The sequence below is a fragment of the Palaemon carinicauda genome, chromosome 22, assembly GCF_036898095.1.
Source record: "Palaemon carinicauda isolate YSFRI2023 chromosome 22, ASM3689809v2, whole genome shotgun sequence".
NCBI lineage: Eukaryota > Metazoa > Arthropoda > Malacostraca > Decapoda > Palaemonidae > Palaemon > Palaemon carinicauda.
This window is the reverse complement of record NC_090746.1, coordinates 112,684,715-112,704,124: the sequence shown is the minus strand read 5'-3', so window position 1 is coordinate 112,704,124 and position 19,410 is coordinate 112,684,715. Positions and strand designations below refer to the sequence as shown.

Sequence of the window (19,410 nt, the reverse complement as noted above, 5' to 3'; positions counted from 1 at the left end):
CAAAGAAATTCTTTCAAAAACATTAAAATAGCATAATATGTTAACAGGTAAAACCGAAATGACGGGCTCAATGTTAATTAACTTCGGTACAAGAAAAGACCGCCTACTATTAGGAAAGGTCGAATATATAAATTTATAAAAAAAGGAAGTTAATCGAAGAGGCCTATAAAAGGCGGAGAGATATAAAATAAATCTATAACTTTTGTTAAGCAAAATTAAGAAAGAGAGTCTATACTCTCTTAGACACCAACACTTCCGTCTAAGGGAAGGGTCGGCCATTTAAAGGTGAAAGAGAGTTCATACTCTCTTCGTCACCATAATTAATCAAATTAATTCCAAAAGCTAGCTAAGCCAATAATAAAACTTCCTGAATAGCGAAAGCTGAAATCTTAGAGCAATACTTCACCAAAAACCATGAACAAGACTCCAAAATTATAAGCGTATCCATGAACGTCTTGCCGGAAGCACGACAGAGGAAAAATTGAAGTGGTGTCAACAAGAAGTACTGCAGTACCTGGCCACAGGTGGCGCTTGTGAGTACACCCCCCTCTTGTATAGCGATCGCTGGCGTATCCCTTCCGTAGAATTCTGTCGGGCAACGGAGTTGACAGCTACATGATTATCGGGTAAGTTTAATATTGAAAAAATCTATTTTTGAACGAGCTGGTACAGAAGAAAGGGACCAAAGGGAGATACAATAACTGGGTTTGAGTTGAGAAATACAAGAAATGCTATGGAGTGATGACAAAATTCTGAAATAAGATGCAGCTTTGGGAACTGATGGGGGTTGTTTTATCAGTAGCACTAGAAGAAAATTGCTAAAAAAAGGCTTAGAAAATATTGATACTGGGAATCAGGCTGATGCTAGACAAATCAGACATATTTATCTTCAAATTTCAAAATGCTATTAATTTGGTAGTTCAACATAATTTTTTAACCTTAAAAATTAAATATAATTTTCTCTATCTGCATATAGTATAAAAACCACTCCCTTCTCACGGCAACAATATCACCACCCACTTGCCATGTTTCAAGGGATAAGGGGGGGGGAGCATGTCCCATTAAAAGGCATCAACAAAGACCATATTTCGTATCAATGAAGTCATGACATTTAATCAAATGTAAAACCTTAAATCAAGTTAGGATATGGGAGAGATGATTATGAATTTTATTACTGGTCTATCACCTTTGTCCTAGCGTAAGGACATTTCAGCTTATTTGTATTAACACATACAGCTTTTATTACAAACTTGCTTTAGTCTTTAATGGAATGTTGGTTCCTAAACATAAAAATACAGATCTACAATGAATAAGCAAACTCTTGTTTTTGTAAGAACCAACCATATGCCACATACTGTATGTAATAAATTAAACTCTTAGTTTGGGTATGTTATTTGCATGTTTTGAAAAAAAAAAACATAAAAGAACAAATATCTACTTACAAGGAGCATAAAACATAACAAGCGCCTCTTTATTGTTGATGAAGCTATCGAAGGTGGCTTCAGTGAGGTGGTGGATCAAATTTCCCCCTTGCACCGATGACCACTCATCCAATGGTGAAGGCGGGGGAGGTGGTGAGCCACTTAAGGGATTCTCAGGATCCTCCATGAACTTCACAAAGTCTACTTCCTGATAAACAAATAAGAGCTCTGCATTAATATATGGGGCTTCTACAATTCATGAAAGGGATACATACAATAAAAAAATTCCCATTACCCGAGTTTGTTATGCCATTAAAGCTGGGATGTTATGAAAAGATTATTTTATTATAAATATGTATATATGGGATATGTATATATAAAATAAATCGCTTCATGTGAACTATATATTTTTCATATTCATTACTATCATAAATTGTACTATACAGATTATATTATTTCATTGCAAACACTATGATTAATAATATGGCCTTGTTACTTAATTACACCATGCTTTTCTTAGGCCATGGTACACAATATTTCATGCTGTGAAATGGGAAAATAAAAGGTGGTATCAAAATTTCCTCATTAAACTTATTGCTCCTTATTTTCAAACTATTTTCTCTTATTATACTGGTTACAAATATTCAATTTCATTATTCACTTTCATTTCTAAAATTTATTTTGATATTCATGAAAGCAATTTATGATTAACGATAACATAATTCAAGTTAATTTTCACGATCCAAAAACACACTCCCTTTGACTGACTTCCACAATATTTCTGACATGTACCAGTTGATATGACAACTGTAGAAGAGTACCTCGTTTTACTTTATGCTACTGTTATAATATTTCTATTTCTTCACTATTTCCAGGAACTTAGTGGTCTTAGTCTTACTACAATCATATCTTTGCACTGCTTTTCTAATCAAGATCAAGTGTTCTTCATCCATTTTCATCATTGAGTCCAAAACTTTCCAATCTTCAGAATTTCAGTTCACATGACCTTTCCACCACATTCTGGCCAGCTCTCTACATCAATCCCTTTTTAAAACATGCTAGTACCTAGGGTTACGAGTAACTCTGATAATGAGTATACAAATTTGAATAGGGTAACAATAATTGCATCAGTCTGAAAGCAAAGAGCGTTGCTCCATTCTTTGCTCCACAAGGGCATTTTCTGTGGACAAGTACTAACGAGACGAGCACGCAATCCACCAATCCACAGAAATCAGTCATGCGGTGCCCATTCGCTACCAAAGCAGTGTTCACTCCATTCCTAGATAGGTTCCTTTAAAAGTTGAATGTAAGAGTTTAAAAAAAGACGACCAAGTATCCAGATCACGAAAATCAAGTGATTCAGTGAGTTATAGGGAACATTGTTCGAAAGAGAACTCTCGCTATATTCTACCCCACCAGCAGTACACCCCCTCTTCCTCTTCCACTCTGTCTCCCTACACCAGCCAACTATCCTCAAAGGTAAAGTGCAAGTTAACTTGGCCATATAGATATTATTTAATTGTGAATAATAATTTTCACTAGCTTCTGATGCTAGGGGTTATGATTTCAACATTAATTACAATTAAAAACCTTCAAAAATAAGTGCACAATATACAGTACATGTATTATGGATATGTGGAATGCATCAAGTGAATTTCCTTTATTTCTTACGGGAAAAATTGCTCAAGGATACGAGAATCTGCGGTTGCTAGTTTGCTCTCAGAAAAGAATTAAACCCATAAACCGAGGTATTACCGCATTCCTTTTCTTTATCAGCTCCCACAACAATCTATAACTAGTATACCATATTACAAGCATAGGCACACATACTATCAAAATGATATTTTAATTATAAAATAAATTTTTGAATATACTTACCCGGTGAATATATAATAGCTGCAACTCTGTTGCTCGACAGACAAAAAACAGTAAAAACTCGCCAGCGATCGCTATTCAGGTTGCGGGTGTGCCCACCAGCGCCAACTGTCGGCCAGATACCACTCTCGATGTAAACAAAGACTCAATTTCTTCTCATCCCACTGCGTCTCTATTGGGGAGGAAGGGAGGGTCGTTTAATTTATATATTCACCGGGTAAGTATATTCAAAAATTTATTTTATAATTAAAATATCATTTTTAAATATTTAACTTAGCCGGTGAATATATAATAGCTGATTCACACCCAAGGAGGTGGGTAGAGACCAGTTAAATATGTTTACATCGTATAAGCTAAGAGTTTTTTATTTCATTTTGACAGTTATCAATATAACAAAACCAAAATAAATAGGTACCTGGTAAGGAAGTCGACTTAGACGATTACTCTGCCTTGTAAGTACGTCTTCCTTACGGAGCCCAGCGATCCTCTTAGGATGCTGACAGACCCCCAGGAGCTGAAGTATCAAGGGCTGCAACCCATACAACAGGACCTCATCAAACCCCTAATCTGGGCGCTCTCAAGAAATGACTTTGACCACCCGCCAAATCAACCAGGATGCGAAAGGCTTCTTAGCCTTCCGGACAACCCATAAAAACAACATTAAAACATTTCAAGAGACAGATTAAAAGGATATGGAATTAGGGAATTGTAGTGGTTGAGCCCTCACCCACTACTGCACTCGCTGCTACGAATGGTCCCAGTGTGTAGCAGTTCTCGTAAAGAAACTGGACATCTTTCAAGTAAAATGACGCGAACACTGACTTGCTTCTCCAATAGGTTGCGTCCATTATACTTTGCAGAGATCTATTTTGCTTAAAGGCCACGGAAGTTGCTACAGCTCTAACCTCGTGCGTCTTAACCTTAAGCAAAGATCGGTCTTCCTCACTCATTTGTGAATGAGCTTCTCGTATTAACAATCTGATAAAGTATGACAAAGCATTCTTTGACATAGGCAAGGATGGTTTCTTAACCGAACACCATAAAGCTTCAGATTGGCCTCGTAAAGGTTTAGTACGAGCTAAGTAGAACTTAAGAGCTCTAACAGGGCATAAGACTCTTTCTAGTTCATTGCCTACGATCTCCGATAAGCTGGGAATATCGAAAGATTTAGGCCAAGGACGAGAAGGTAGCTCATTTTTGGCTAGAAAACCAAGTTGCAGAGAACAAGTAGCTTTTTCTGACGAAAATCCGATGTTCTTGCTGAAGGCATGAATCTCACTGACTCTTTTAGCCGAGGCTAAGCATACCAGGAAAAGAGTCTTAAGAGTGAGATCTTTCAGGGAGGCTGACTGTAAAGGCTCAAACCTGTCTGACATGAGGAATCTTAGGACCACGTCTAAATTCCACCCAGGAGTAGCCAAACGACGCTCCTTAGTGGTCTCGAAAGACTTAAGGAGGTCTTGAAGATCTTTATTGTTGGAAAGATCTAAGCCTCTATGCCGGAAGACCGATGCCAACATGCTTCTGTAGCCCTTGATAGTGGGAGCTGAAAGGGATCGTCCTTTTCTCAGGTATAAGAGAAAATCAGCTATTTGGGCTACAGAGGTACTGGTCGAGGATACAGAAACTGACTTGCACCAGTCTCGGAAGACTTCCCACTTCGATTGGTAGACTCTAATGGTAGACGCTCTCCTTGCTCTAGCAATCGCACTGGCTGCCTCCTTCGAAAAGCCTCTAGCTCTCGAGAGTCTTTCGATAGTCTGAAGGCAGTCAAACGAAGAGCGTGGAGGCTTTGGTGTACCTTCTTTACGTGTGGCTGACGTAGAAGGTCTACTCTTAGAGGAAGACTTCTGGGAACGTCTACTAACCATCGAAGTACCTCGGTGAACCATTCTCTCGCGGGCCAGAGGGGAGCAACTAACGTCAACCTTGTCCCTTCGTGAGAGGCAAACTTCTGCAGTACCTTGTTGACAATCTTGAATGGTGGGAATGCGTAAAGATCCAGATGTGACCAATCTAGGAAGAAGGCATCTATATGTATTGCTGCTGGGTCCGGGACTGGAGAGCAATAGATTGGAAGCCTCTTGGTCAGCGAGGTTGCAAAGAGATCTATGGTGGGTTGACCCCAAGTCGCCCAAAGTCTCTTGCACACATCCTTGTGGAGGGTCCATTCGGTTGGAATTACCTGACCTTTCCGACTGAGACAATCTGCTAGGACGTTCAAGTCGCCCTGGATGAACCTCGTTACTAGGGAGATGCCTCGATCTTTTGACCAGATGAGCAGGTCCCTTGCGATCTCGTACAACATCAGTGAGTGGGTACCTCCCTGTTAGGAGATGTACGCCAAGGCCGTGGTGTTGTCCGAGTTTACTTCCACCACTTTGCCTCGAAGGAGATACTCGAAGCTTCTCAAGGCCAGATGAACCGCCAAAAGCTCCTTGCAGTTGATATGCATGCCCCTCTGACTCGAGTTCCACAGACCTGAGCATTCCCGACCGTCCAGCGTCGCGCCCCAGCCCAAGTCCGATGCGTCCGAGAAGAGAACGTGGTTGGGTATCTGCACTGCCAGGGGAAGACCCTCTCTTAGGTTGATATTTTCCTTCCACCAAGTCAGACAAGACTTTATCTTTTCGGAAATCGGGATCGAGACCGCCTCTAGCGTCTTGTCCTTTTTCCAGTGAAAAGCCAGATGGAATTGAAGAGGAAGGAGGTGTAGTCTTCCCAGTGATACAAATTGCTCCAGGGATGACAGCGTCCCTACCAGACTCATCCACAGCCTGACTGAGCAGCGTTCTTTCTTCAGCATCTTCTGGATGGAGAGCAGGGCTTGATCTATTCTGGGGGCCGACGGAAAAGCCCGAAAAGCTTGACTGTGAATCTCCATCCCTAAATACAGAATAGTTTGGGATGGGACCAGCTGCGACTTTTCCAAATTGACTAGGAGTCCCAATTCCTTGGTCAGATCTAGAGTCCAATTGAGATCCTTCAGACAGCGACGACTGGAAGAGGCTCTGAGAAGCCAGTCGTCCAAATAAAGGGAGGCTCGGATGTCCGATAAGTGGAGGAATTTCGCCACATTCCTCATCAGCCTCGTAAACACGAGAGGAGCTGTGCTTAGGCCAAAGCACAGGGCCCGAAACTGGTAAACCACATCTTCGAAGACGAATCTCAGAAAGGGTTGGGAGTCTGAGTGAATGGGGATGTGGAAGTAGGCGTCCCTTAGGTCTAGAGAGACCATCCAGTCTTCCTTTCTGACCGCTGGTAAGACTGACTTTGTGGTCTCCATGGAAAAAATCGTCTTTGTGACAAAGACATTCAGAGCACTGACGTCTAGCACCGGTCTCCAACCTCCTGTCTTCTTTGATACTAGGAAGAGACGGTTGTAAAACCCCGGGGTTTGAAGGTCCGAGACTTTGACCACCGCTCCCTTCTCTAGCAAAAGAGACACTTCCAGTTTCAGGGCTTGTCTCTTTTCTTCCTCTCTGTACCTGGGAGAGAGATCGAAGGGGGACGTCGCTAGAGGGGGTTTGCGTACAAAAGGGATTTTGTACCCCTCTCTGAGCAACCTCACAGATTGTTGATCTGCGCCTCTCTTCTCCCAGGCTTGCCAGAAGTTCTTGAGTCTGGCTCCTACTGCTGTCTGAAGTTGCGGGCAGTCAGACTCTGCCCTTAGAGGACTTGGATCCTTTCCTCTTCCCTCGCTTCCCTTCGGCACGAGCACCTCCCCTGCTGGAGGCTCTGCCACGAAAGGGCGGGATAAACCGAGACGCTGGAGTGTCTATCCTCGGTCTAGCAGACAATGTAGGCAAAGGGGGAGCTTTGCGAGCCGAGGACGCAACTAGATCGTGGGTGTCCTTCTGTACTAAAGACAAGGCAATTTCCTTAACCAAGACTTCAGGAAACAGGCACTTGGACAAGGGCGCAAAGAGTAGCTCAGATCTTTGGCATGGCGTTACTCCAGCAGACAGGAAAGAACATAGAGACTCTCGTTTCTTCAGGACTCCGGACGTAATGAAGCGGCAAGTTCGTTGGACCGATCACGGACGGCCTTGTCCATGCAGGACATAATGAGTAAGGAAACATCCTTATCAGCAGAAGAGATTTTCCTACTCAGGGCTCCTAAACACCAGTCTAGGAAGTTAAAGACTTCGAACGCCCTAAATATACCTTTAAGAAGGTGGTCCAGGTCCGATGGTGACCAACAAATCTTCGAGCGTCTCATGGCAAGGCGGCGGGGAGAGTCTACAAGACTTGAGAAGTCGCCCTGGGCAGAGGCAGGAACTCCCAAGCCGAGAACTTCTCCCGTGGCATACCAGACGCTCGATCTAGACGAGAGTTTAGATGGGGGGAAGGCAAATGCTGTCTTCCCTAAACTCTTCTTGGTCTCTAACCAATCGCCCAACAGCCGCAAAGCTCTCTTGGATGAGCGAGAGAGAACGAGTTTAGTAAAGGCAGGCACGGTAGCAGGAACGCCTAATACAAACTCCGACGGCGGCGAACGAGGAGCCACAGAAACAAAGTGGTCAGGGAACAACTCCTTAAACACAGCCATGACTTTTCTAAAGTCCAAGGATGGTTGAGCTGCCTTAGGCTCATCAAGTTCTGAAGGTTGATCCTCTTGTGGTTCAGCAACGTCCTCATCTGACAGTTCCTCATCCGATAACTGATGAGAAAACGGCAAAGGAGTGGGCAACGTTTGACTCGCCGAGTCCGGTCGCACTGGTGCATGCGTGACGGAGCCGGACGCAGCGTCATGGAACTGCTGAACAGTCTGGCTACTGTCAACAACCATAGGTGCGCGAGGACGCACAGCGTCCACCCGAGACTGTTTAGACCGTCTGGGTTGTGCAGTCAACACCATACCGGGTTGCGGAGGTTGACGCACCGTGTCAAAACAAGTCACCTCTGAAGGTTGATGAACGTCCTGAACGTCAACAACCACCTCCGTGCGTTGCCTAACGTCAACGTGCGGCTGGAAACCCACACTGGGTCGCATCGGTGGAGGTACTACCCCAACTGGTTGACGCGAGAAAGCTACCTCAACGTCAACAGGACGCACAACAGACCGCTTGGATGGTTGTTGGCCGGAAGGTTCAGCGGCAACCTTCTCCGCATTGAAGTCCTCCATCAAGGACGCAAGCTTGGACTGCATGTCCTGCAGTAACACCCATTTAGGGTCTACGGAAGCAGGTGCGGCAACAGACGGGGTGAGCGACTGAGGCGGCACCACTTTGCCTCTCTTAGGCGGCGAGCAGTCATCCGATGACGGCAACGGGTCCGAACTGTCCCAGTGGCTACAACCGGGACGTTGGACTTGTCCTGAAGGGACCGACTTACGTTTCAAAGGTCTGGAGACCTTGGTCCAAGGTTTCTTACGAGAAACACCTTCGGACGACGAGGTATAAATGGGCTCTCTCGTCTTACGTTGGTAGGGGCGATCTTGGGGAGATACGCCTGATACCATAGAGGGAACGTCTGTTCGCTGATCAAGGCCTCTCGAACCCATGAGTCGTACGACATTGCTTCTCCCCTGGGCTTGGGAGCTTGCAAGAGGTCCCGGACTAGGAGGACGACAGGCACGAACAGACGAACCCTCAAGCGCAACACTGTTCACAACACTTTGAGAAACACTAGGCACTTTAACACTTTCCGCCGCGGCACTTTGGCACTTTAGTTCCTTTACGTCCGCCATGAGTTGATTCCGGTCACTTGCTAGGGCCTCAACTCTCTCCCCCAAGGCATGGAAAGCACGCATCATGTCTTGCATCGACGGTTCCTGAGTGCTAGGAGGGGGGTTAGGAACAACCACTACAGGGGAAGGATTAGGTTCAGGGGCATGTGGAGAAGAAAACTCTACCGACCTAGAAGAACTTCTCCTTACCCTATCTCTCTCTAGTCTGCGTGTATATTTCTCAAATTCGATAAAATCGAATTCCGAAAGGCCCACGCATTCCTCACACCGATCTTCCAATTGACAGGTTTTACCCCGACAATTGGAACAAACAGTGTGAGGGTCGAGAGAAGCCTTTGGAAGACGCCTATGACAGTCCCTAGCATTATATTTTCTGAACTTGGGAACTTGTGAAAGGTCAGCCATTTTGAATTAGTCAAGGGAAAATTCCAAAAAAACGATCTAAGTCATCAACAATTAATCCGATCCAAAAAAGAGTTCAAGGATTTATTTGAAGAAAAACACCTGTACTGCGAAAGCTCAAACCAAATTAAAGTACTTCACCAAATATGATGTGAAAAAAACTCCAGGTTCAACAGCGAGTAAGGTACGTCTTGTCGACACGTCGACAGAGAAGAAATTGAGTCTTTGTTTACATCGAGAGTGGTATCTGGCCGACAGTTGGCGCTGGTGGGCACACCCGCAACCTGTATAGCGATCGCTGGCGAGTTTTTACTGTTTTTTGTCTGTCGAGCAACAGAGTTGCAGCTATTATATATTCACCGGCTAAGTTAAATATTTAAAAATGTCTTTTGCATAACTTTTTATACAATAGGTACAAAAGTTGCACGAGGCTACAAAATAACGAAGGAATACAGTACAAGAGACATAACACATCTTATCTTATGTAAATCTTAAATTGGAATATTCGCTTTTTTTGTATCTCACACCAGAAAATTTATATAACACTTAAAATTTGATCTTGTAAAATTGAATTATTAATTGAAATCCAAAATATACATTTAGAGGTACTACGTAATTGAACAGTTTATTTTCAAGAAAGTAACACTTAATTCTGAGCACACAAAATCTAAAAGGTACATACCGTTCTCCCTCCATTATAAGGTTTTGTATTCTTATAATAATTGAAATATTTGAACGTTGGATAGCCACTGACATCATTGACACTACAAAGTGTTTGATGTGCCGTGCAATCAACAGCTGCAAATTCAACCTTAGGGTCATCTACAAAGTTGTCTGCAGCTCCTGTAAACTCTGGTTTGGCTTTCTTACAATGCCCACACCCTAGAAAGAAAAGAACAAACAAAAAACTTTTATTCCTAACCATGTAATGATGGGAAATCATTCTAATTGATAGTGAACTCTTCATAAAAAGACAAATAATAATGTTTAAAATGTAATTTGCTTGATCTAGTGCCAATGTAGGTTTATTATGCTCTTAAATCAAAAGTTGTGAGTACATGTTTTGAATCTTCTCACTGAAACATAATATATGTAATCAATAATCTGGTCTTAGATGTTCTTTTAATCACAACAAATAGAAATATGACTTTAAAGTTTCAGAAATAAAAATTCCAAAAATGAAACCTTTCACATTAAATGTGAAAAGCAGTACATTTGCCCAAGTTAGAAGCATCTTTAAGGACAATAAATCCTGACTGTTTTGTTGGAATATTTCATTTTAGAAATACTTTGTAAATAATCACCTGAGAAATCTCTGGGTCTATATTCCAGACCTAAAGGAATACCGTAACACAATTTAACAAAGGCAGCTAGAAAACTAAATTAGCCGTTGAATAGTTAATTTATGGAAACATTGATTAGCCGATTGAGCGAGAAAAGTTTTAAGGATATTCCATAGAATAAGTGATGCACACTAATGTGAAATTGTTTACAGTACATTTTAGGAAAAATACCATGAAAGATGAAAGAAGTAATAAAGGCTAGAATTCCAAAGATTTCGTTGATTGGCTGAAGAAAGGAGGGGGCTAATATCAAGGAGAGGAAGAGATTTTTTAGCAAAATTTTTTTGTGTGTGAACTGTGTGATGTAAGACCACATGCCATACTCTTTTGTAGAATATGTAGGTTATACGAGTAATTTTAAGCTACATATGGTTTACACTTGTAAATTATGTATCCGGACGTTATCGTCTGTATCACCAGGCATGTTTTGATGTCAAATGACGTCACCGTAACAAAAGGGTTAAAAGAAACCCGTTACAATTTATGTGTACCCAAAATTGCTTGCAATAATCAAAATTCTAAAAATCTAGGATAATCAATATTGCCTATACTTTACTGTAATACTGGGATACTTGCAGGAAACTTTAAAAAATAAAAGAATGAAAAAAAAACTATAAGATACATTTGGAAACAATAAAGATCATAAATCAGAACCATGCATTGCCCCTGACTGGTCGCTGGACAACAAATTATAAATCAAATCAACCTCATCTAGTCTTAGAGCAGTTATCTAGTTACCATACATAATGCCATCACAGCAGGATCTCCTTACAGTACATCTACAAACTGGTGTTAAATGATACAATATTTACTTACATGGGGCATAAAACATGACAAGAACATGTTTCTTCTTTTTCAAGAATGGTTTATAATTCTCATCTGTTAAATGTACTACTGAAGACTCCACTTCAGACCAAGGCTTTTCTGGAGGAGGAGGCGGTGGTGGTTCCTGAAAATTCATGAAGTGAATTAAGAATTTGTTTGGTCAAATAAAATATTTACCTGAATAACATAATCAGTTACTAGAGATATATGTAGTAGAGCTTTAGAATAGGTACCAATTACAGTCTGCAGCAGCCATCATTCACTAGTATTTGCTTTTACTATGAACTGGAAGAGAAAGACTAGGAGAAAAACTAATTTTATTTGTTGCATCCAATTCCATCACACATGGGTATATTCTCTAAGTGGGATGATCAAACTACTTATTGCCATGAAATGATGGCTGAGTTTAAAGTAAATCAGAGTACGTTAGGTAATCTAATTTTCTTCTACAAAACTACAATATTGAAATCCATAATCAACTCTCATACAATATAATTTAAAGTAATGTAAATTTAGCAGAGTATTCCATGGAAAACAGAATTTAGATAAAAAAAACTTATCTCTATACTCACCAGGTGTTCATATTGCTTCTTCTCCAAAAGCTTAGTTTAATTTACTTTTACTGTATAAGTAGAATTTGAGAAATCTTAAAATTTTCCCATTTTATTTCCTTCAATAAGCAGATGCCATAAGTAATAGAAGGAACCTTGTAGCAGTAACCAACACAGCAGTCTCTTTGTCTCTTCAGTTTCGAAGTCAACCGCTCTGCTTGCAAAGGCTGGAGTGAGAGCTAGGAAGAAGATGTGAACGCAATGTTCTTCTTCATTATCCTCATCCTCCTCCAACTCTGATTCCAACTCCTCTTATAGCTGAAGAAGAGGTCGAAGAAGTCCAGGAAAGCCAGCTGTAGTCGCAGAGGCACGGCTCCTGGCAACACCACCTCTCTTTTGGAAGGAGTGGACGGTAACCGTCAGGTTCCCGGGCCAGTGCATGGAGGCAGGACATTGCATTCCAGTACTATGCTGTGCCTACCATCTGACTGAGGACCCAGGGTACCATCTGAATGGACGGACACACACACATGCATGCACGCACACACAGTGGGAGGATAACGAGGGTGCTCAGGGGTAGGATGTCTCGGGGCCTCAGGACTACGGTCCAAAGCCCATAGACACTAACTATCCTGAGTCAAAGAGTTCGTTTGTGAAAGTCCTTTCACTCATCCGTAAGAGCAATGGTCCAGAGGAGGTGGCTGTGACTTCACCTTTGGGGAGGCCTTCGGTAATTTGGTGCCCTTAAAGGACGGAAGTCCTCACTGGAGTTGCATGGTCAGATATTGTAAACTTAGCCCTAGATTGAGATGATGAACAGATCTGTGGCTCTGAAAATTAATTTCATTCAGGTAGGTCAAACAAGGTCTTGCTTCCCCCGCTCTCTAGACAAAGGAGGTTTTACATGCCTGAGAGGGCCAAGCTTGCACCGTTGCAAGAGGACCCATCAGTTTGCGCTCTGACTGGGGACTCAAGGTGGAAGGCATGTCCTCCTCAGCCTCTGAGTTGGCGGCCATAGAGGATTCGGACTTGGCCACTCTCCATGGTGTGTGCTCTAAACCGGGAGCCTGGTGCAGTGATGTACTTCACGAACTTGACGAGGTTATCAACCCCGGAGGCTTTTAAAAATAAGAGCGCCTTGTGCTGTCTGGAGGGAGGGAATTCACCTTCCTGACTCACTAGACAGCAAACCTGTGAGATAACAGGCTTTTGAAGTGTCAAGACGCTGTGGTCTCTCGATTCTCAAAACAGGTTAGCCCGGAGGTGGTATTGTTTGCTGTTTGGGAACTCGTTTGTGTGCAGTTCCACGTCTCTGCTTCCAGAGAGTTGTATGTAGACAGCGGTGAAGTTTTGAAGGACTGATTTGCAGAACCCCCTGATCCACCAGATTTTTACCTTCAAGGGTTCTAGCTATTCAAAAGGAACAGCAGCTAAACCCTTGGATTCGGCCAGATCTGTAGGTTCTGGAACAACGAAGGGCCCAGCGCCTGTTCCGAATCTCGTTCTGCTTTGTCTGCGGCTCTTCTTGAAAAGAGCCAGTGCATATTCAGCCTTTTCAACCACTACAGTCCAAGTTTATATTACTAAACTTATTAGGGTACTATTCAGCAATAATGTTATATACCAGTAAGGTTTAAAAAGGACATAATTCTTCACTTTCAAGGTTGCCTCCAGGCTTCTTTCTTTTCATTTTCCTGGTTCATAGGTTGAACTGATGGAAAATCAGTTCTTTACCAGTTTCTTTAAACTGAAGTGAATGCAGGAGACATGCGGAGGACTCGTTTTGTTATTATATGTAATAGCATCTACATTTACCCCCCTTGAATTAAATCTGTGATGAGTTAGTGGCTGAGCTAGCAAGCGAACGAAACCCACTACCAAACGAAACAAATGACCGAGTTTAATTGAAACTTCATTCGCCCACAAGTTTTAAGTGAATCAAACATTAGGCCATGCCATGCACCAATGTAATACGATTTAAGTTGGGAGCATTTATTTCAGTAAGCGGAGGGATATTCAGAACCAAACAACCCACTTGGTCTCCTGCCTCACAATCTAGTGGTCTTATAGAGTGACTAGGATTGCGGCCTGCAAGTTTTTACCAGAAGAAGGATCTAAAGTAATTAAAGAATTCTAAGTTCTATGAGAGGCTTTCGAATCTGTAATGCGCAGCAAACTTTCAGAACCCTTACAGAAAGAAACACTATTTACACAAGACTCAACTTAGGGGGATAGGTAGTGTTGGTAAAGGGGCAGGTAGGACCAGTTACAGTTTTAAGAGAGGACTTACTGGACATATGAACTTTAACTAAGGAAGCTAGCAATGTCAAGAGCATATGAAGCTCACCACTATTGAAAGTTGGCTGATTATGTGAATTGTCTAAAATCAATTAGCCTAGCCTTCCCTACATTTTCACTGTTAACTTTCCGGCAGCCAATAAACATACTTTCCTATGAAAGATATCGTGAGGGAAACTCACTTTTCACAACGGTCATTTAAACTGCAGAATTGCCCAACATGATATACCACGGGAATGCAAATAATACACTTTCCCAAACAATTTCTGTGCACACTCCACACAGTAACTGCTAATAAAACCAAGAGAAAACATCTTAACACACAATAACAAGCTAACAATCTGGAGGTCAGATCAATACCAACATGACTGAGAAACTGTAAAGACAAAGAGACTGGTATGTCAGTTACCAGTTACAGCTAAAATGTTCCTTCTTTGAATAAGGGCATGTGTTTACTGAAGGGAAAATAAAAACAGGAAAAAAAATTAAATTTCAAGATAAAGGTAAATTAAACCAAGTTTCTGGAGAAGAACCAATATGAACATTAGGGAGGTTCATAAAAATGATTAAATCTTAATTAAAAACAGATAAGAAGCCACTTGGCAAATATTTCATATCACCACTGTCAACTAAATTGAAAATAAACAAACAGGAAGTAAAGTGCAAAACTAGAAGAAAGTATAAGAGACTTGGAAAGACACCCAGAGCAGGAAAGAAATTAGATAAAGAATAAACTATAAAAGAGAAATAAGAAAATACAATCAATATATCAGGATAAACAACATGTTAAACAGATATGTTACGTGTAAACTACGAAATAAGATTTATGTCAACTTGCTCAACAAAATGAGTTGACTACTTAATCAGGAAGGTCATTTCATAATTTTGTCACACCCAGAATAAAACGTCTGGAATACTGTGTAGCACCGAGTCTCATGAAAGAAAAGGCTGTGAATATGGAGGAAGATTATATTATAAATGAGGAATTACTGAAGAAATGAGTAGAGGATTGAGAAAAGGCCGAGAACTCAAAGATTGCTGAAATGGTTTGAATATGAGATGAGAATGGAATAGGATGATAAGTTGGTCTGAAAACAGTGGACATAGAAGTAACAAGAAGAGGACCTGTAGGAATCTTAGAAAAAAATCATGGAATAGGGGATTGATAACGACTGAGACCTGAAGGGAGTTCAGGAAGGCAAGAATACAAAATGGAAGAGAGGAGAGAACTTACATCAGGTATAAGAACATAAAGATAAAAATAACAATAACGTTATACATAGAGGATTGAAGAGAAGTAGGTTTAAACAATTATTGCTTAAGGTTGTGGAATGAGCCAAGTCTAAGTGAAAAAAGCTTGTCAACTAAATAAGCCAAAATAATTGAGGCCTTTACATTCCTGGAAGTCTGGACTAATAGTGGAGCTAACCAACAAGCAAAGGATTTATTTTATTTTCATCAAGATGTTAGTGTCTTGATACTAGTGAAGAACATGAATATGGGCTAATATAAAAGTAAAGTTTGTTGCCAAACCATGATAATCTTAACCCTTTTACCCCCAGGCTATTTGGAAATTTCCAACCCTTAACCCCCAGGGGGTAATTTTTTCCCAGCACATTTTGCAGTATATTTTTTTTAAATTGCTCTAAAAGCCTTAATTTTTGTCATAGAGAGGTCAGGTTGGTCTCATTCTCTTGGAAAATGCCTGAATTTTCTCAAAAACATTATCAAAAATATGAAAAAAAAAAATTTTTATAGCATTTTTTGCAAGGACGTACCGGTGCGTCCATGGGGGTAAAGGGATGGCTTTTGTGAAACGTACCAGTACGTCATTTGGGGGTAAAAGGGTTAATACAATTTTTTTTTAAACTAACAGCACTTACATTTCTAGACAAACAAAAATTCATTATTCAAGAGAAAAAATTAAAACAAGTTTTTACCTTTGGATCCATCATGAATTCAACAATTTTATCTTTTTCTCTCGCAGTTGACACATCAAAGGCAAATTCTCCGTCTTTGAAGTACTTGATAGTTGGATACCCTTTTATGGAGAACTCTGTGCCCAATTTAGTTTCTTTTGTAGTATCCACAGCAGCCAATTTCCCAGCTATCTAAAATCACAATTAAAAAAAATAATTGAGAATCCAAACTGAGATATTGTGAATAAGTATAGCCAAGAACTAAAAACAGATATTCGGAAACGCGTCAGAACAAGAAGTGATATCTTCAAAATGCCCCATATTACAATATTAAGCTTTTAGAGCTGGAACTATAAAGAGCATAAAGTATATTTCAACATTGTGTTACAATAACAACAAAATGAAGATCAGAAATTAATGCCACATATAAAAACAATATCACAGGACACATTGAGACTATAAATAACACTCCGCACTTACCCCTTTTTCCTTAAGCAGAGATGCAGCAGCAGTGTATTCAGGTTTCATTCTTTTACAATGGCCACACCAGGGAGCATAAAACATGACAAGCACCGAAGACTCACCCTGCAAAATAATTTTTGAGATTATAAGCATTTAGCATTCAATATCTCTTAGGAAATAAAGTACAGGATAGGTCCCCAGTCTCCTTGTCCCGCCCCTTTCAGTTGCCTCTTACTACACACAAAGATATGTTAGCGATATTCTAATTGTTATGCCGCCGCGGCCACAGGTTGGCTGTGGCAGCCTAGCAGTACTAACCAAACTCCGCTGAATTCCTCATCAGGTCAGGAGGAGCAAAGAGAAGAAAAGTCCCCTTTTGTTCTTTCTTTATGATGTTGGCTACCCCCTAAAATTGGGAGAAGTGCCTTGGTAGATAGATAGATAAGCACTCAACTCCTTGACTGTTATCATTATCATAAAGTACTTTAACAACATGGTTCACACAAAAGAAATGTTTCTGAATGAAAATTGAAAACCGAATGTGATACATACATACATATACCAAGGCACTTCCCCCAATTTTGGGGGGTAGCCGACATCAACAAATGAAACAAAAACAAAAAAGGGGACCTCTACTCTCTACGTTCCTCCCAGCCTAACAAGGGACTCAACTGAGTTCAGCTGGTACTGCTAGGGTGCCACAGCCCACCCTCCTCCGTTATCCACCACAGATGAAGCTTCATAATGCTGAATGTGATAAATTTATAATAATTAGACAGCTTAGTGAGACAAGACCAAATGAACAAATTGACGCTGCTAAAAACCTAAAGACACAAAGTAAACAGTAAAGTATTATCTACTAAAAATACCTTGATAAATTCATGAAAAGTTGCATCTGTAAGATGTATCACATCACTGGGAGTATCAGCCCAAATTTCTTCTTTAGGCTTTTCAGGGGCTTTGCCAGGGTTCTTCATGAATGAGACAATGCCTGCCTTGTTGTTTTCTCCTTCATACGTATATTTTGGTACGCCATCTCTATAAACAAAAATGTTTGTCATTTATAAAAAGATTTCCTACCATGGCATTTTTGCTAAGTAGACATGTTTTCTTAATATAATCATTTTACATTTTTTTCATCAATAAAAACCTTAGAATCCCACATTCACCTTTAACACAAGCCAGTAGTTTTATTGCAAAGTAAATAATAGCCATATATTGTTGCTCAACAAGCTAACACATTTTTCTAAGACTATTCTATAAAGTTAGAGGGCAGACATTGCTATCAAGTGGTAAGGGCATCATCAATATAGGGAATAGTTTTTTTTTCCTGACAAATAGAGCAAAGATTAGTCAAAGATGTTGATTAGCCGGGCTGGAGGAAGCCTCAGCAAACACATGAAAATTGATAAGCAAATTACAATGAAGCCTAGGACTCAAAGGACAATGCAAAGAACCATTTTTGCTTGCAAGAGACCCTACAAGGCACACTGAATGCAGTAACCCAATCTACAAGGCAAACCCCTTTACTTTTTCATCAATTAAAAAAGTAGAAATATGACTTGGAAGCAGTCTCACTAATATGCTACACAATGAATATCTCACATATGTTAAGGAAGCCTTTACTGGTTAAACAAGGTTCATAAATGGTAGCTAAAAGAAAAGGTGGCTGTAGGTAGAAAAGGAAAGAATACTATGATTAGGAACCATATTATTTCTTTGATTTCAGAGCTCATAAACCACCCATACATTCGATGATAGGCTATGAGTACCATTTACATGTAGAAAAAAGGTCAGACTTAAAGCACTAAGCTAGATGAAGAAGGGTTTGATCATGAAATGAAAATACCTATAACCTAATATATGAGAGAATAAAGATAATTTGACTAGTAAATGGTGCTAATACATTCTAGTGTGATGCGTGCAACACAAGGTACAGGATGCAAAAGGTTATTTTGCAGTATTCTTCCAGCCCTTAGATGCACTGCTCATTGCCTGTCAATTCTTATAAGGTCTTAATTATAGAATTCCAAGTATCTCTGCAAAGCAAGCTGTGGGGCATTACTAGCTAGGGCTGATGTGATCAACCACATCGCTACTTTATGCAGATATATTGGTAATTAATTTGATAGGCATTACTGGAATAGCAAAAACAAATAAAAATCAAACGTTAATCTCCAAGAGCATTGGAGCTGAAATCATTAAAAAATGTAAGGAAAACAAAGAAATTTCTACCGGCAATTCTTGATTTACTTACTCAAAGTATATAAGTGTTGGGAACCCAGTAATATTGTACTTAATCCTTGCTGCTGAATTCTCAGGTTTATTAACATCCATGGCAACCAAAGTGTGTGTATCTTTCAGTTCAGTGGCTGGCTGAGGAGTAGTCTGGCTTCAGCCGTTTGCAAAATCCACACCAAGGAGCGTAAAACATCATCATGAAAGCTCTTTCCTTCTTTAGTAGTTTTGTGAGAGCCTGTTGAGAAAAAGGAAAAAAAAAATTATAAAATATGTAAAATAAAAATTATTCTGAAAACCACCTACTTTTTCAATGCTTCAATCAAATATCTATCTTTACAAAATATCAAATCACAGATAACAATTAACAATATCCATTGATTA

The 19,410-nt window shown here is 40.5% G+C and overlaps 2 protein-coding genes across 2 annotated transcripts in view; one reads left to right on the top strand and one right to left on the bottom strand.

Moving 5' to 3' along the window:
• LOC137616694 (protein disulfide-isomerase A5-like) overlaps positions 1 to 19,253 on the bottom strand; it is a 29,163-nt gene extending 9,910 nt beyond the window's left edge. The window contains exons 1-7 of the mRNA XM_068346688.1: positions 19,046 to 19,253; positions 17,658 to 17,826; positions 16,807 to 16,911; positions 16,348 to 16,518; positions 11,550 to 11,682; positions 10,073 to 10,272; positions 1,443 to 1,629 (exon numbers count right to left, since the gene is read on the bottom strand). Of these exons, the coding sequence (XP_068202789.1) occupies positions 1,443 to 1,629; positions 10,073 to 10,272; positions 11,550 to 11,682; positions 16,348 to 16,518; positions 16,807 to 16,911; positions 17,658 to 17,826; positions 19,046 to 19,125 (1,045 nt within the window). The 5' untranslated portion in view covers positions 19,126 to 19,253. The remainder of the gene's footprint in view (positions 1 to 1,442; positions 1,630 to 10,072; positions 10,273 to 11,549; positions 11,683 to 16,347; positions 16,519 to 16,806; positions 16,912 to 17,657; positions 17,827 to 19,045) is intronic.
• LOC137616241 (techylectin-5A-like) overlaps positions 1 to 19,410 on the top strand; it is a 72,862-nt gene that overhangs the window by 42,205 nt on the left and 11,247 nt on the right. The window lies entirely within an intron of this gene.